Raw genomic sequence first — 16860 nt, 5'->3', positions numbered from 1 at the left:
TAGTGCTGTTCTCCACAATATATTTTAAACTGTTATTTCACAAGCGGAATGGATAGCCTTAAAAAAATAAAAATAAAAAACCAGCCTCTGACAGGTTCCCTAGCCTGGTTCTAGGGCTTCTGACCCCAGCACACCCTTCTGGGGCGGTGGGATGCTGGGTTCTCGCTTCGCCGCGGGAGGGAGGAGGGAGCGCCGCCGCGCAGGTCTCGCGGGGAGTTGCGTGTTTCTCTTCAGCGCGATCTGCAGCTCCCGCCCTGGGCTTCGCCGGGCCGGGTGGAACCGAGCGGGGCCGAGCGGGGTCGAGCGGGGTCGAGGTGGGGCTCTGGTCGTTCTGTGTCGCGACCTGCTGTAGTGTCCTCGGCGCTCGCGACCCTGACTAGAGTCTGGGATCGGGGAAGGAAGGGTGGGCGTTCGGGTCCCAGAGGGGCCGCTGAGGTGGGTGGGAAAGAACTGCGTGTGGCGGTTATTCCTTAGGCAGGCGGCCCTGAGGGGTTTGGGGGGCTGGCGGGCCCTGTCCGCGAAGTACGACCGGAGGTCGCGTTCTGGGGGCTTCCCAGCGCGTGGCCTCGCCCTCGGCCACACTGCCGCCCGAGGCTTCGGGGGCCGCCGTGTGGCTGGAGTGTCGGGGACGGACTCGGGTGAGGAGAAGCGAGTAGGCCGTGAAGGTAGTCGGCGAGCGAACTCCCCGCTTCAAAACGCGCGGGAAGAGTAGCTCCTCGACTCTGCGGGTAACGGGTGATCCAAACCCCGCCATACGCGTATTTTTTTTTTTTAATGCGGCTTGGTAGTCCAGTGAATACCTCCACTTTTGGATTCTCGGTGGTAAATTCTCAAGTGTCATATTGCACGGTTCCTGTAGGTTTTACTTCGCTGTTGGTGACTGACTTTCTCTAAGAATTTTTCTGCGTGTAGTAGTACACACGCCGAGAAAGGACATATTCAGAGATATTATTTATTTTAAAGGCATATCCTTTTAAGAAATCTGGATGTCCGTGGACTCCAGAATATCCAATGACTTATGGCACGACCATGTATAAACAATTATGAAGTTTCAGTCATGCAACGACATTCAATTTATTTTATTATAGATAACTGTATACATTTATTTTAACATATATAACGACATTCATTTATTAAATACCTGCTAGGGCTCTGCCCAGTACCGGGATGAAGGTGTCTCTTCCCTCCCCACTTCTTGCTCCACCCACATTTTTCTGTAATAATGCTATGTCAAAAGGTTGTTTTTAGAAAACCCTTCCTTATTATTCTTTTTTAGCAAAGTATCCAAGATGAGTGACAGCCTATTTGTCAGTTTGGACAGACTTTTGCTAGAATTTGGTAGGTATAAAATGGAAATAAAAAGTAGATAACTATTTGTATTATCATTGGACATTTTAACAATGAAATGAAGTCACAAAAGAGTAATTTATTTTAGTTTTCCAGTATGAGCAAGATATAAGTACTAAAGAAGATATGATTCAACGAATTAATAGTAAGTAGTTTTGCATGACAAAGATGTTTTAATTTTTTTATGGAATATAAGATATTATGCTGTTGCCTTGTTTAGGGTAATTTATAGTTGGCATTAGAACTTTTCCCCTGCTTCTATCTAGTGACTAATAATGAGCTATTTACCCTAACTATTTTTTCAATAATTTTCTGTATTCAGCGTTTAATTATTTTGTGTTTAAGAATTTTGTTCTAAGTAGAAATCACCCTTAATTAAATACAATTGAAAATGTTATTTTTCTCAAATAACACAGGTTATTTTAAACATTTGAGTGAACATTTTAAAATATTTTTAGAAATCATCAAAAGTCAGTGGCCAGGATTAATGGAAGCCACATTTTCAGGAATGCTAATTATGAACATTAATATTATGAGTGGAATGACAAAGCAAATTATGTAAATATAGTATTTTAAGATCCTGCATAAAAACTATCAAAAGAAACTACACTCATTAATTTCTTAATAGTTCTGAAAGGTATTATAGAGTTTGGTTATCTTTTCTGCGGCAAAAAAGAATATTGGATATTAAGAATTTATTTTAATCTTTTTAAGAAATTACATTTTATTTTTAGCTTGTGTTTACTCACTATAACAAAGAAATAAGTGAGTTGAAGGTGCATTAAATAATGACATGGAATTGATGAATAGAAACTCCACATTTGTCAAAAACAAAACTCTTATGTTAGTATCATATGAGTAAATGTTTACATGAACTCATAGCATCATAAGATGCCATTGATCTTAGATATTACTTAATCCAGCCCTCTTACATTAAAGATGTGGGACGGGGACGTTTATTTCTCTTCAATCTAAAACACAAATTCTTAGCTTCTGGGTCTAGGAGCAAGCCTGACTCTGGTCCTGTGCTTTTTAGTATAGGGCCCTTCCCATCTCAAGCCTCACTTCCTCTCCATTCTCTGGTTCTCCTTTTCTAGGTCAGTTGCCATACCTTTTTTCCTACTGTATTTATTTTGAATTTATGATTTCCAGAATGCTTTGAAGATATTAAAGAAAACAAAGCGACTATTTGTAAGATACATGAAACTATAAATACAACAGATGAGGAAATCGGTCATTACTGTAAACATAGTAAGGAGATCAAAGACAACTGTAGTAAGTGAGTATTTTAAAGAAACTTTCAGTAGTTGTCATTAGATTCTCTTATTCAAGGTTTTTGAGTTTATAGTTGAAGACACTGTTGCTTTAAAGTAGTATTTTATATTAGGAAAATGATGAATCAAGTCTTGCATTTCCTTGTTACATGCCACTGTAAAAGGGATCACAGAAGTTTCAAAAGAAAAATAGAAGAGCTGTAAGAGCTCTCTAATTCAGATCCACTTAGTCTAAATACAGTATGTTGAATAATCTAGGCTCAGTATAGAAAATTCCTATTAGATAAATAAATTTGAAATAATTTCCATCTTTGAATTTTCAAGATCTTATTTTTGTCTAAGGGAACCTAGCCTAAAATTAGTAGCTTTTCAAAATAAAACTATTTAGTAAGTTAAGAATTCTTTCAGTATAGCTTCAGGTTCCGGATTCTAGTAGTTACATCTATTATAAGACAAACATTTTGAAACAAAGACTTGTTAATGGAACTTAATTGTATGGACAGGTACTTACAAAAATAAAATGTTTCATTTTCTGTATTTAATTTTATGTGGATCTCTGTCTTTGTATTAAGTACTATATTAAGAATCATATTTGTTTTAAAATATTTTGTTATTTAAAAATTTCATAAACTTTTTGGTTTTCCCTCATTACTTTTTTTATATTGGTTTTAAAATTTTATAAAAGTAACACATGCCTAGTATAAAAATTCAAAGACTATACAAATGTATGGAGTAAAAAGTTTTTCCCTGCTTGTAGTCCCCATCCCCACCCTGTCCTCTTCCTTACAGGTGATCACTCTTAACAGTGAGTACCCTTCCAGACCTTTTAAAATATATATTCAACATCACTATTATATATGCTTATATATACATCTACCTGTATATCTGTCTTTCCTTTTTTAAAAAATGCGATCATACCATACTTATTTTTCAACTTGTTTTTTAAATTTAACAATATGTAATGTAAATGGTACTATACATGTAATGATTATGTATGGATTGCATTCTTATTTTTTAACAGCTCCATAGTATTTTATAGTATTGATGTATCCTAAGTTATTTAACCATTCTCCTATTAATAGACATCTAGGTTATTTCCTATTATAAACAACATGTACAGGTATCCTTCCATATTTCTAGACCAGTTGCTATAGAATGACCTCGTGGAAGTGAAATTGCCAGGTTGAAGAGTATGCATGTTTAAATATTTGATAAGTAATGCCAAACTGCTCTCCCAAAAAAATTATACTAATTTATACTTTCACCAACAATATATGAGAGTTTCTGTTCCTCACACCATTGCTAACACTGAAATTATCAATGTTTAAATTTTTTGGCAATCTGATCAACGAAAAAACTACGTATTGTTGAACTTCTTCTTTTAGTTGATTTAGGTTTATGGTAGTTAAGTTTTACCAGTGGTTTCCCTCAAGTAGCTGCAAAGGGTGCTGGAAAAGTACTGGTATCTTCCCCGCAGAACCTACTGTGTCCAAGATGTACTTTACTTTATACAAGATTATTCTCTGCTGGGTTCTGAGGGCAGTTAGTAGGATCTGTTGATTTTAGGATCTGTTGATTTTAATGCACGAATACCTCTAGTTCATGATTTCAGCATGCTGGTTAAGAGGTTTAAATGTGAAATATGAATTCATGAAAGTATTAGAAGAAAATATAGGTGACTATAATCTTTGAGAGAGGAAGGCCTTTCTAAGTATGTCATCAAAGGTAGAAACCACATAGGAAACAATGGATAAATATGACACATGCAAATTAAAAAGAAAAACACCTCAAAATGATACAAAAAGCAAAAGCATAAGGTAGGAAAATGTCAAAGAAGGGTTAATTTTTAAAATATAAAGTGCTTGTAGAAATTAATAAGAAAGAGCCAAAGTCCCATTAGAAAAATAAGCAAAGAAGGTAAACAGGTAAATACCAAAATGAAGAAATGTATGTCTAATAAACGTGAACAAATGCTCAATCTTACTAATAATCAAAGACATCCAAATTAAAGCAATAATAAAATACTATATATTCTTTTGCCTTTAAGTTTTGCAGAAATTTAAAGAAGGATAATACCCAATGTTGGCCAGGAAATAAGAAAATCACCTCTTTCATACACTGTAGGAATGTACACTGGTATATACCTTTTGGATGACATATAAGTATACTTCAAAGGCTTTAAAAATAAGCATGACTTTTGATTAAACGGTTCTATTTCTGATAATTTTTCGTAAGGAAACAATTAGGCATTTTCTCAAAGATGTAATTTTACAACAACGTATTTATTTCAAATTTCTTATGATAGGAAAACATTGGAAGCAACTCAAATGTTCAACATTAGGTGATTGTTTAAATGAATTTTGGTATATGCATATGAATGAACAGTAGGCAGCCCATTAGTTTATGATATAAGTGAATATTGACATGGAAAGGTGTTAACAGTATATTACAAATTGAACAAAACATTAAAACAACATTCATAGAATAAACTCAATTTAGTAATTGTGTATTTATGTATAATTTAAAAAGTCTAGAAATATGTACATCAAAATGGTTACAGTGAATATCTTTTCAGTGAGCGTGTATTTCTTATGGAATTTAAAAAATATTCAGAATGTATGTATATATAACCTTTGACCTTATAATTCCATTTTGGGGAATATTGCCTAAGGAAATGATTGTAAACTCAGACAAGTGTTTAAGTACAAGTTCTTAAGAGAAACTTAGACTAACCAAAATGGCCAACAATATTGGAATGGTTAGATAAATTGTGTAATATGTTGTATTTATTAAAACCTTTACAGTGAATTCTTAGTGACAAAGAAAATGTATATATTGATAGTTTAAAAGTAAGTGATAAAGGGTGGTATGTTGTATATGTGAATATGAACTCAAAGATGTTAAACTATATACTTATAGTAAAATCTGGAAATAATTTATTAAAATAATATCAATATTAGTAGTTATTATTCAGTGTTGAGAATATAGATGATAATTATTTTCTTATGTATACTTTTCTGTTCTTCCAAAATGGGTATGCATACTTTTTGAATCTGAAAAAATAAAAAAGATTAGAAAAAAGAGCTAGAGGAAATATTTGAACAATACTTAGAATGTAAGCTGCCATGGTGTATACTTAATTTTAGATTTTTCACACTGGCAACATTTTTCGAGTCATGTAATACAACAAATGTATAAGTTGAATATTCATTTTATTCTTACTATCTGATTTTATAATTCATTATGGTCTAGTTTCTTTCTTTCAAGTTCAGGAGGGTATAAAACCTGACTTTCTAAATTTCAAAGGAGAAAAAAGCCTCTCGTTTTCCCTTATACTAACTCTTTAAATGTTTACTCCAAAAGAATTTCTTAGCTAAGATCTTAGAAGTATGATGAGAAACAAAGCCTGATGTTGGAGTGTTGCAGAGTATATTCCAGAAATGCCATAGTAATACACAGTCCATCCATGTCACATTTGTTCCTTCCCTAGTCATGGTTCCAAAGCAGGCTTTATGTAAAAATTAATCGATATTGATATTTGAGCATATGTATGATTGCATGAATGGTCATAGTGGTGGTGATCAGAGATGGGAATGTTTTTCTTGATGTAAGCTTGTTTCTTCCAGGAAAGGAAAGAGTTGTTTGTCTTTAAATGGTTACATTCATTTTTATTATTTCTTAAATTTGTTTATCATTCTGAGATGCTAATTACAGTATTTTTTTTCCATAGCTGGAGGCCAACATGTGATGTATTTCATAAACATGAAAACTATATGCAGGACCAGTTTACTATTTATCAAGAAACTGTTGAAAAAGACAAGTACAGTACATATATTAATTTCAGCTTATCAATTCTATAGCTTAGTGTTAAGATATTCTTTGCAAAAATATTAATTGAAAAATACACAAATTTTTTTTTGTTTATTTATAAAGTAAATTCAGTGTTTTGGACTCTGGTTGTCTCTGTTGGCCTACCTATTTGTTATAAAGCTCTATCCAACCTTGGATATGTTTAAATATGTCCTTAGGTAGAAACTATTTATCAGTAGCAGTTATAAGGCAGAGTGCTTCAATTAATATTTTTTATGACTGAATTGCTATAGTCAAACATCTGGGGGAGTAGTTAGCTGTATAATTAGCTTATGAAAAATTTGGAGTATTGACTTTTGAAGGGTATTTTTATATTGAACTTGTTTTTCAGAGTGCTGATTTAGTGGGGTGTTATATTCTGACAGAGAAATACTATTGGGTTGGCCAAAAATTAAGATGTTATGGAGAAATCCGAATGAACTTTTTGGCCAACCCAATAATATTTGTGTGGGCTTATTTTATTATGTGTTAAATCACCTGGTTTGGGGGACTAAATGTAATTAATGAATATAATGAAACAAGGTGAGGAACTTTGAACACGTTATATAGCATTATAATTTCGCTTAATTTAAAAAATTGAAATGTTTTTATTTTTAACATAACTGGACAAGAACAGTGTTGATTTAATTTTTAATTTTTATTTATTTATCTTACTACTTTTCCCCCAGCTTTATTGAGGTATAATTGACATATAGCAGTAAGTCTGAGGTGTAAAACATGATTTAATACATGTGTGTATTGTGAAATGATTACCACAATAAGGTTAACACATCTATCACTCTATTATATTTTTTGTAGTGAGAATATTTAAGATTTACTCTTTTAACAACTTTCAAGTATATAATACAGTATTATTATATTCACCATGCTTTATATTAGATCCCCAGAACTTATTCAGCTTTTAACTGGAAGCTTGTACTCTCTGACCAACATCTTTTCATTTCCTCTACCCGTCAGCCCCTGGAAACCACCATTATACTCTCTGCTTCTATGAATTCAGCTTTTTTAAAAGATTTTACATATAAGTGAGATCATAACAGTATTTGTCTTTGTCTGACTTATTCAGTTAGCATAACACTCTCAAGGTCCATCTGTGTTGTCACAAATGGCAGGATTTCCTTCTTTTTTAGTGGCTAAGTAACATTCCATTTTTATATATATCACATTCAAAAAATCTATTCATCTGTCAGTGGACACTTAGGTTGTTTCCATGTCTTGGCCATTGTGAATAATGCTTTAATGAACATGGTGCAGATATCTCTTTGGGATAGTGATTTTCTTTCCTTTGAATATATAACTAGAAGTGGGATTACTGGATCATATGGCTTTTCTAGTTTTAATTTTTTGAGGTGCCTCCATACTGTTTTCCATGGTGGCTGTATCAATTTACATTCCCACCACCAGTATACAAGGGTTCCCTTTTCTCTACATCCTTGCCAACACCTATCTTTTGTCTTTTCGGTAATAGCCATTCTACACATATGAGGTACTATCTCATTGTGGTTTTGATTGGCATTTCTCTGATAATTGGTGGTGTTGAGCATCTTTTCATGTACCTGTTGACTATTTGTATGTCTTCTTTGGAAAAATGTCTCTCAGCCCTTTGCCCATTTTTAACTTGGATTATTAGTCTTGCTATTCAGTTGTGTGAGTTCCTTATGTATTTTGGATATTAACCCCTTATTGGATATATGGTTTGCAAACATTTTCTCCCATTCTATAGTCTGCCTCTTCATTTTGTTGATTGATTCTTTTGCTGTGCAGAAGCTTTTATAGTTTGATGTAGTCCCACTTGTTTATTTTTGCTTTTGTTGCTTGTGCTTTTGGTATCATATCCCCAAAAATCATTGCCAAAGCCAACATCAAGGAGATTTTTCCCCTAGGAGTTTTATGATTTCAGGTCTTAACATTTAATTTAAGTCTTTAATCCATTTTGAGTTCATCTTTATGAGTGGTATAAGATAGGGGTCCAATTCCATTCTTTTGCATGTGGCTATCCAGTTTTCCCAGCACTGTTTATTGCAGACTATCCTTCCCCCACTGAGTATTCTTGGCTTCCTTTCCAAATATTGGTTGACTGTATATTCATGGATTTATTTCTGGACTCTTGATTCTGTTCCATTGGTTTATCTGTCTGTTTTTATGCCAGTACCATACTGTTTTGATTACTATATCTTTGTAGCATAGTTTGAAATGAGGAAGTGTGATGCTTCCACCTTGTTCTTTTTTGAGATTTCCAGAAATTGACTATTTGGGGTCTCTTATGGTTCCATACAAATTTTGGGATTTTTTTTCTATTTCTGTGAAAAATGCCATTGTAATTTTGATGGGATTGCATTGAATTTATAGATAGCTTTGGGTAGTATGGATATTATAACAGTATTAATTCTTATGATCTGTGAGCACAGAATATCTTTCCATATTTATGTCTTCTTCAGTTTCTTTCATAGTGTCTTATAGTTTTCAGTGTACAAATCTTTCACCTTCTTGGTTAAATTTATTCCTAAGTTTTTAAATGTGTTTGATGCTACTGTAAATGGGATTATTTTCTTTATTTTTTTTCCAGGTAGTTCGTTGTTTGTGTATAGAAGTGCAACTGATTTTTGTATGTTGATTTTGTATCCTGAAACTTTATTGAATTTATTGATTAGTTCTAATAGGTTTTTGGTGGAGTCTTAGAATTTTCTATATATTGATATAAGGATATACTGTTTACAAACAGACCATTTTACTTTTTCCTTTCCTATTTGGATGCCTTTTATTTCTTTTTGTTGCCTAATTGCTTTAGCTAGCTCTTCCAGTATTATATTGAATAAGAGTGGTGAGAATGGCACCATTGTCTTGTTTCTGATTTTGGAGGAAAAGCTTTTAGCTATTACCACTGAGTATGATATTAGTTATGGACTTGTCATATATAGCCTTTATTATGTTGAGGTATACCCAATTTATTGAAAGTTTTTATCATGAAAGGGTGTCAGATTTTGCCAAATACTTTTTCTGCATCTATTGAGATCATATAATTTTTATCCTTCATTTTATTAATGTGGTATTTCATGTTTAATGATTTGTGTAAATTGAACCATCCTTGCATCCAAGGATAAATCCCACTTTGTATTCGTGTATGATTCTTTTAAAGTGCTGTTGAATTTGTTTGCTAGTATTTTTTTTTGAGAATCTTTTCATCCATATTCATCAGGAATATTGGCTTGTAGTTTTCTTTTCTTGTAGTGTCCTTATTTGGCTTTTTATCAGGCTAATGCTGGCCTCATAAAATGAATTGGAGAGTGTTTTCTCCTCTTCCATTTTTTGGGAAGAATTTGAGAAGGATTGATGTTAGTTCTTCTTTAAATGTTTAGTACAGCTTACCAGTGAAACCATCTGGTCCAGGGCTTTTCTTTATTGGGAGGGATTTGATTACTGCTTCTATCTCCTTACTAGGAATTGACCTGTTCAGATTTTTAATTTTTTCATAATTCAGTCTTGGTAGGTTGTATGTTTCTAGAAATTTATCCGTTTCTTTTAGGTTATCTAATTTGTTGTCCTATAATTGTTAATAGTAGCCTCTTAAGAGCTTTTGTATTTCTTTGGTGTCAGGTATAGTATCTCCTCTTTCATTTATAACTTTGTTTGAGTCCTCTCTCTTTCCCTTGGTTAGTCTAGCTAAAGGTTTGTAAATTTTGTTTATCTTTTCAAAAAAGCAACTTTTTGTTTCATTGATGTTTTTCTGTTGTCTTTCATGTCTCTAGTCCATTTATTTCTGCTCTAACCTTTGTTATTTCCTTCTTTCTGCTATCTTTATGGTTAGATAGTTCTTCTTTTTCTAATTCCTTGGGAAGTGACCTTCTTTGTCTCTTGTGACTGATTTTGACTGAAAGTCTATCTTATCTGATATAAGTATAAGCACTTCTGATCTCTTTTGGTTACATTTGTATGGAATATCTTTTTCCATCCCTTCACTTTCAGCTCATGTGTTTCATTAAAACTAAAGTGAGTTTCTTGCAGGCAGCATATTGTTGGGTCTTGTTTTTTTTAATGCACTCAGCCACTCTTTGTCTTTTGAATTTAGTCTATTTACATTTAAAGTAATTATTGATAGGTATGGACTTACTATTGCCATTTAATTAATCATTTTCTGAGTGTATTTTTAGTCCCTTTGTTCCTTTTTCCTCTCTTGCTGTCTTCCTTTGTGATTTATTTTTTGTAGTGGTATGCTTTAATTCCTTTCTCTTTCTCTTTTGTGTATCTACTATAAATTTTTTCTCTGTGGTTACCATGACGCTTACATAAAACATCTTATAGATATACCAGACGTATTGATAACAAGTAACCTTCAATTGCGTACAAAAACTGCACTTTTACTTCTCCCCCCCCCCACATTTAATGCTATCGATGTCATACTTTATATCTTTTTATATTGTGCATCCATTAACAAATTATTGTAGCTATAATTTTAATAATATTTTAAACTTTCATACTAGAGATTAAAGTGATTTGCATACTATCATTACAGTATTATGGTGTTCTGAATTTGAGTATATATTCACCTTTACCATTAAGTTTTATTCTTTTATATGTTTTCATGTTGTTACTTAGCATCCTTTTATTTCAGCTTGAAAAACACCCCTTATTATTTTCTAAAAGGCAGTAGTAATGAACTCCTTTAGTGGTAATGAACTCCCTTAGCTTTTGTCTGTCTGGGAATGTCCTTATTTCTCCTTCATTTCTAAAGGACAGTTTTGCTGGATGTAGTATTTTTGGTTGGCAGTTTTTTCTTTCAGTACTTTGGATATGTGATCCCATTCTCTTCTGGCCTGGAAGATTTGTGCAGAGAAATCTCCTGATGATATTACAGGGGTTCCCTTGTGATGAGTTATTTTTCTCTTGATGCTTTCAAAATTCTTTTTGTCTTTGCATTTTAACATTTTGATTATAATGTGTCTTGGAGCAATCTTCTTTGGGTTGATCTTGGTTGGGGTGGGCTTCCTGTACCCAGATGTCTATCTCTTTCCTAATATTTGGGAAGTATTCAGCTATTATTTCTTTTCTTTTTAAAAACTTTTTGTTGGGGTATAATCAGTTTACAATGTTGTGTTAGTTTCAGGTGTACAGCAAAGTGAATCTGTTATACAAATACATATATCCACACTTTTTTAGATTCTTTTCCCATATAGGCCATTACAGAGTATTGAGTAGAGTTCCTTGTGCTATACAGTAGGTCCTTATTAGTTATCTGGTTTTTTTTTAATAAATTTATTTATATGTTTATCTTTGGCTGCATTGGGTCTTCGTTGCTTTGCATAGGCTTTCTCTAGTTGCAACGAGCAGGGGCTACTCTTCGTTGTGGTGTGCGGGCTTCTTATTTTGGTGGCTTCTCTTGTTGTGGAGCATAGACTCTAGGTGCGTGGGCTTCAGTAATTGTGGCACATGGGCTCAGTAGTTGTGGCTTGCGGGCTCTAGAGTGCGCGCTCAGTAGTTGTGGTGCACGGGCTTAGTTGCTCCGTGGCATGTGGGATCTTCCTGGACCAGGGCTCGAACCCGTGTCCCCATGCAGGTGGATTCTTAACCACTGTGTCCCCAGGGAAGCCCTAGTTATCTGTTTTATATATAGTAGTGTGTATGTGTCAATTCCAATCTTCCACTTTATCCCTCCTCCCCCAACCCCTGGTAACCATAAGTTTATTTTCTACATCCGTAACTCTATTTCTGTTTTGTAGATAAGTTCATTTCTAGCCTTTTTTAGGATTCCACATATAAGTGATATCATATGATATTTGTCTTTCTCTGTATGACTTACTTGACTCAGTATGAGAATCTCGAGGTCCATCCATGTTGCTGCAAATGGCATTATTTTGTTCTTTTTTATAGCTGAGTAATAAGCTATTATTTCTTTAAATAAGCTTTCTGCCTTTTTCTCTCTCTCTTTTCTCCTTCTGGGACTTCCGTGATGCAAATATTTGTTCGCTTTGCAGTGTTCCATAATTTATGTAGATTTTCTTCACTCTTTTTCATTCTTTTTCTTTTTGTTCCTCTAAGTAGCTAATTTCAAATGAATAGTCTGAGTTTGCCGATTCTTTCTTTTATATGATCAAGTCTGTTATTGATGCTCTCTATTGAATACTTCAGTCCTGCTGTTGTGTTCTTTAGCTCCACAGTTTCTGTTTGGTTCTATTTTATGGTTTCTGTTTCTTTATTAAACTTCTCATTTTGTACATGCATTGTTTTCCTGATTTCGTTTAGTTGTCTGTGTTCTCTTGCATTTTATTGAGTTTCTTTAAGATGATTACTTTGAATTCTTTGCAAGGCAAACTGTAGCTCTCCATTTCTTTGGGGTCAGTTACTGAAGACTTATTACTTTTCTTTTGATGGTGTCATGTTTGCCTAATTTTTGTGATATGCTTAGCCTTGCATTGGTGTCTGTGCACTTGAATGAACAAACACTTCTTCCAGTCTTTACAGTCTGGTTTTGGGAGGTAAAGACCTTCTCTTGTTGGTTTCCTGGGCTGATGGGATTACCTATAGAACTGCAGTTGTGCTGGGTTGGAGCTGATTTTGAAGCTGTCATTGAGTTTGTAGTGGGATCCATGGTTGGTGTGCTTGTTACCAGGGGCTCAGGCAGGTATGGATCCTGTCTGGTCCCTGGGTGGGTGAGACTTCCTCCAGTACTTTGTTCAGTAGGATAGTACTGGGACAAAGGTCTGATTCAGGTTCCACAGTTGGGTCCTTAGTCAGCAGGCATATTACCAAGTGTGTAGACAAGTTTGTCTCCCAGCAAGTCCCTGGGAGAGTTCATGCCTAGTCACTGAATGGATTCATGAGTGGTCAGGACTGGCCCTGGACTGTGGCTGAGAGGGGCTAGAACTGAGTCTCAGGGCTGTTTCAGATTCTACAAATAAAATTGAGGTCTACAGTCCTGGTTCTCAAGGCACAGATAGGCATGTCTCCAACCAGGTCCCTCCGTGGGCTGGACTGCTCCCTGATTGTGGCTAGAGGGGCTGGAGCCAAGTATAGGGCCCTTTCAAGATCTCCAGGGGAGCATATAGCAGTATGTCTTTGGGTCCCTGGGCCAGAAGTTCTGTTAGTGCTAGACTGCTTGAGATCTAGAACCAAGTATGGGTCCTTACAGGATCTATGGGGTGCAGACAGGAGTGTCTCTTGCTTGAACCCTGGACCCTCAGTACTGTGGACAAACTGTGCTGTTGGAGGGCTGGAACCAACTATAGGGTGCTTTAGGATCTTTAGGGGCATAGACAGGAGTGTCTCCTGCTGGGTCTGTGCCAGCAGGATTCTTCAGTGACTGTGGCTGGGACAGGTTGGAATCCAGTTACAGGGCCCTTTCAGAATCTACAGTCTCACTGAGTTTGGCAGGTTTATCTCCTGGTATTCCCAGACCATGGCCATGAAGGGCTGGAACTGGTTCACCTGCCACTTCTGAGACCACAGCCAGGACCAGGGTCTGTATGCCTATTGCCTGACACACAGGTGGGTGTGACTTCTCCCAGGTCCCTTGGTTTATGGGGCTGGTTACAGACCCAAAGCTAGATAGGCCTGTAGCTGAGTTCTCAGGGGTACAGAGATATTTTCTGGGTCTGTAGCCAGGACCACAGTCAGCAAGTTAAACCACCAAGATGTGAGTCCGTCTTCTCAAAATGGCTCTCCTCAGTCTTGGACTGCACCAGGATTTCACAGTCTCCTACCTGGATTCCAAAGCTTCCACAAAGGCACTTTTGTCCATGGTTGGATGGCAAACTTTTATTGCTGAGGGGGTGATATGCGCAAGGGACATTTTATTCTGCCATCTTGCCAATGTCACTCCTATTCTAATATTCTAATTAAAAACACCCACACAAAATCTAGAATGCAATACATTTCATATTAATAAATGGGTCTTAAGGTAGGGACTGAGGTATAGATTTGGACTTCATTGGCATTTGAAATCATAAGAATAGATGAGATTGCCCAGGGAAAGTATAAAGCAAAAAGAAGAGAAAGCTAGAGTACATGATCATCCAAGAAATAGGCAGAGGGTAGAATTAACAAAGGAGACTTATTTTGTTATTTATAGGCCCCACTTCAATTCAAAAAGAATTTGAAATGATTTATATAAATAATACCATAGTGTTAAAATAAAGTTAGACATACAAATTGAGGCTATAGGGAAGTAAGGGTAATGTAGGAAGATGAAACCTTTGATCTGGATAGAAATTCATACTATATGGTCTTACACATTTGTTAGATATAGGCAAAATTAAGCTTTGAAATTCCTAATGGTAGTCAAAGCATTGTGGAAGTGTGATCAATTTGGAATTCAGAATATTCGTTTAAAAAACAGTTCAGTTGCTTAGGATAAGCAGAGGTTTTTTCCCTAGTACTCAGACTTGAGAGAAATTTGTTCCCTGGATTCTCATAAAGGGGAAATTGTGCAATATGGTAGTCAGTATCTTCAGTGGCCTCCCCCAAATAAACACAATATGTATTACTGCTTCTTATAACATCTCTCAGTGTAAGCTATAGCTATAAAATATTATTTAAAATGATTCTATGAGGGACTAAAACAAACCAGTCCAATAAGTACCTCTCTGATAGTGTTTGTTGTGGATGACTTCTCTTAGCTAGCCAGAGGTATGGAGGTGAAAACAGCTATCTCTTTCTTTCTTAAACCAGCCACATAGGTTGATTGACTTGATGACTCAATACTATGTATTTATAAGAGGAAAAGAGTCCATTTGTTGGTATCATAGGTAATGAAGGAAGTAGAGGCACCAGCTACTTATTTCTCCTAATCTCCCATCCCTGTCCCAGGCATTCACGAAGACTAGCATTGCTGGCAAGAGATGAGATAGTAATGGCTCTTCTTGAATCATGGCTTGGGCTAGCAAGGTTCTTGTATGGAGTATATTAGAAGAGTTACCATGAATATGCAGTCTGAACAGGATAGATGGGGTATGCTAATCTCATCTGAAACTGGTGGCCCAGACTCAGTTTTCTTATAGGTATTTCCCTCCTTTTGGACTATTTTCCCAAGAAGTGAAGGCTTAATTAGCAAATATGCATTTAGAAGAATAGGAAGAAACTTGTTTTGGGCTAAACTACTTTATCTTGCCTAAGGGGGCAGAGTTTAGTAATATTAAGAAATTAAAACATTCTTAAGATTCAGACCTGCTGACCAGTAGAAGAAGGCTGTTATCCTTACTTTTCTTCTTACTATACAAGCAGTTTATGAATACTTCTTTTCTCATCTGCTAAGGCGAGATAATCATTGAAGTATCTTTTAAGAAATTCCCCCATATAGTATGGGTTGATTTAGAAAATTTATAAAATTTTGAGGAATATAAGGACTATATATTTTTAGAAAATTTTCTATGAATGTTATTTTTTGAAAGTATGTATTTGTTAATAACTGGGTAAAAAAAGGATCCAAGAATATATTTTCTTTTTTTAAATTGAAGTATAGTTGATTTACAATATTTACAATATTGTGTTAGTTTCAGTGTACAGCAAAGTGATCAGTTATATATATATATATAAATACATATATTTATATATACATATACACATTTTCCGATTGTTTTCCATTATAGGTTATTATAAGATATTGAATACAGTTCCCTGTGCTATACAGTAAAGCCTTGTTGTTTATCTGTTTTATATATGGTAGTGCATATCTGTTTGCTTTCTATGTCTATGAGTCTGTTTCTGTTTTGTAAATAAGTTCATTTGTACTATTTTTTTTTTTAGATTCCACATATAAGTGATATCATATGGTATTTGTCTTTCTCTGTCTGACTTACTTCACTTAGCATGATAATGTCTAGGTCCATCCCTATTGCTGCAAAAGGCATTATTTCATTCTTTTTTATGTCTGAGTAATATTCTATGATATATATATGCCACGTCTTCTTTATCCATTCATCTGTTGATGGACACTTAGGTTGCTTCCATATCTTGCCTATTGTAAACAGTGATGCTATGATCATTGGGGTGCATGTATCTTTTCAAATTAGAGTTTTCATCTTTTACAGGTATACACCCAGTAGTGGTAACTCTATTTTTAGTTTTTTAAGGAACCTCCATATTGTTTTCCATAGCGGCTGCACCAATTTACATTCCCACCAACAGTGTAGGAGGGTACCCTTTTCTCCACACCCTATCCAGTGTTTATTATTTGTAGACTGTGAGGTGATACCTCATTGTAGTTTTGCTTTGCATTTCTCTAATAATTAGCAATGTTGAGCATCTTTTCATGTGTCTGTTGGCCATCTGTATGTCTTCTTTCGAGAAATGTCTATTTAGTCTTCTGCCCGTTTTTTGATTGGGTTGTTTGTTTCTCTGATATTGAGTTGTATGGGCTCTTTGTATGTTTTGGAAATTA

At 35.0% G+C, this 16860-nt stretch overlaps 1 protein-coding gene across 1 annotated transcript in view; it reads left to right on the top strand.

Moving 5' to 3' along the window:
• Positions 1–1289: 1289 nt before the first annotated feature.
• C2H14orf39 (chromosome 2 C14orf39 homolog) overlaps positions 1290–16860 on the top strand; it is a 49821-nt gene continuing 34250 nt past the window's right edge. Inside the window, exons 1-4 of the mRNA XM_061182641.1 lie at positions 1290–1338; positions 1436–1492; positions 2500–2626; positions 6352–6441. Coding sequence (XP_061038624.1) covers positions 1290–1338; positions 1436–1492; positions 2500–2626; positions 6352–6441 — 323 coding nt within the window. The remainder of the gene's footprint in view (positions 1339–1435; positions 1493–2499; positions 2627–6351; positions 6442–16860) is intronic.

This window comes from Eubalaena glacialis, chromosome 2 (genome assembly GCF_028564815.1).
Source record: "Eubalaena glacialis isolate mEubGla1 chromosome 2, mEubGla1.1.hap2.+ XY, whole genome shotgun sequence".
NCBI lineage: Eukaryota > Metazoa > Chordata > Mammalia > Artiodactyla > Balaenidae > Eubalaena > Eubalaena glacialis.
This window is presented reverse-complemented; position numbering and strand designations above follow the sequence as displayed.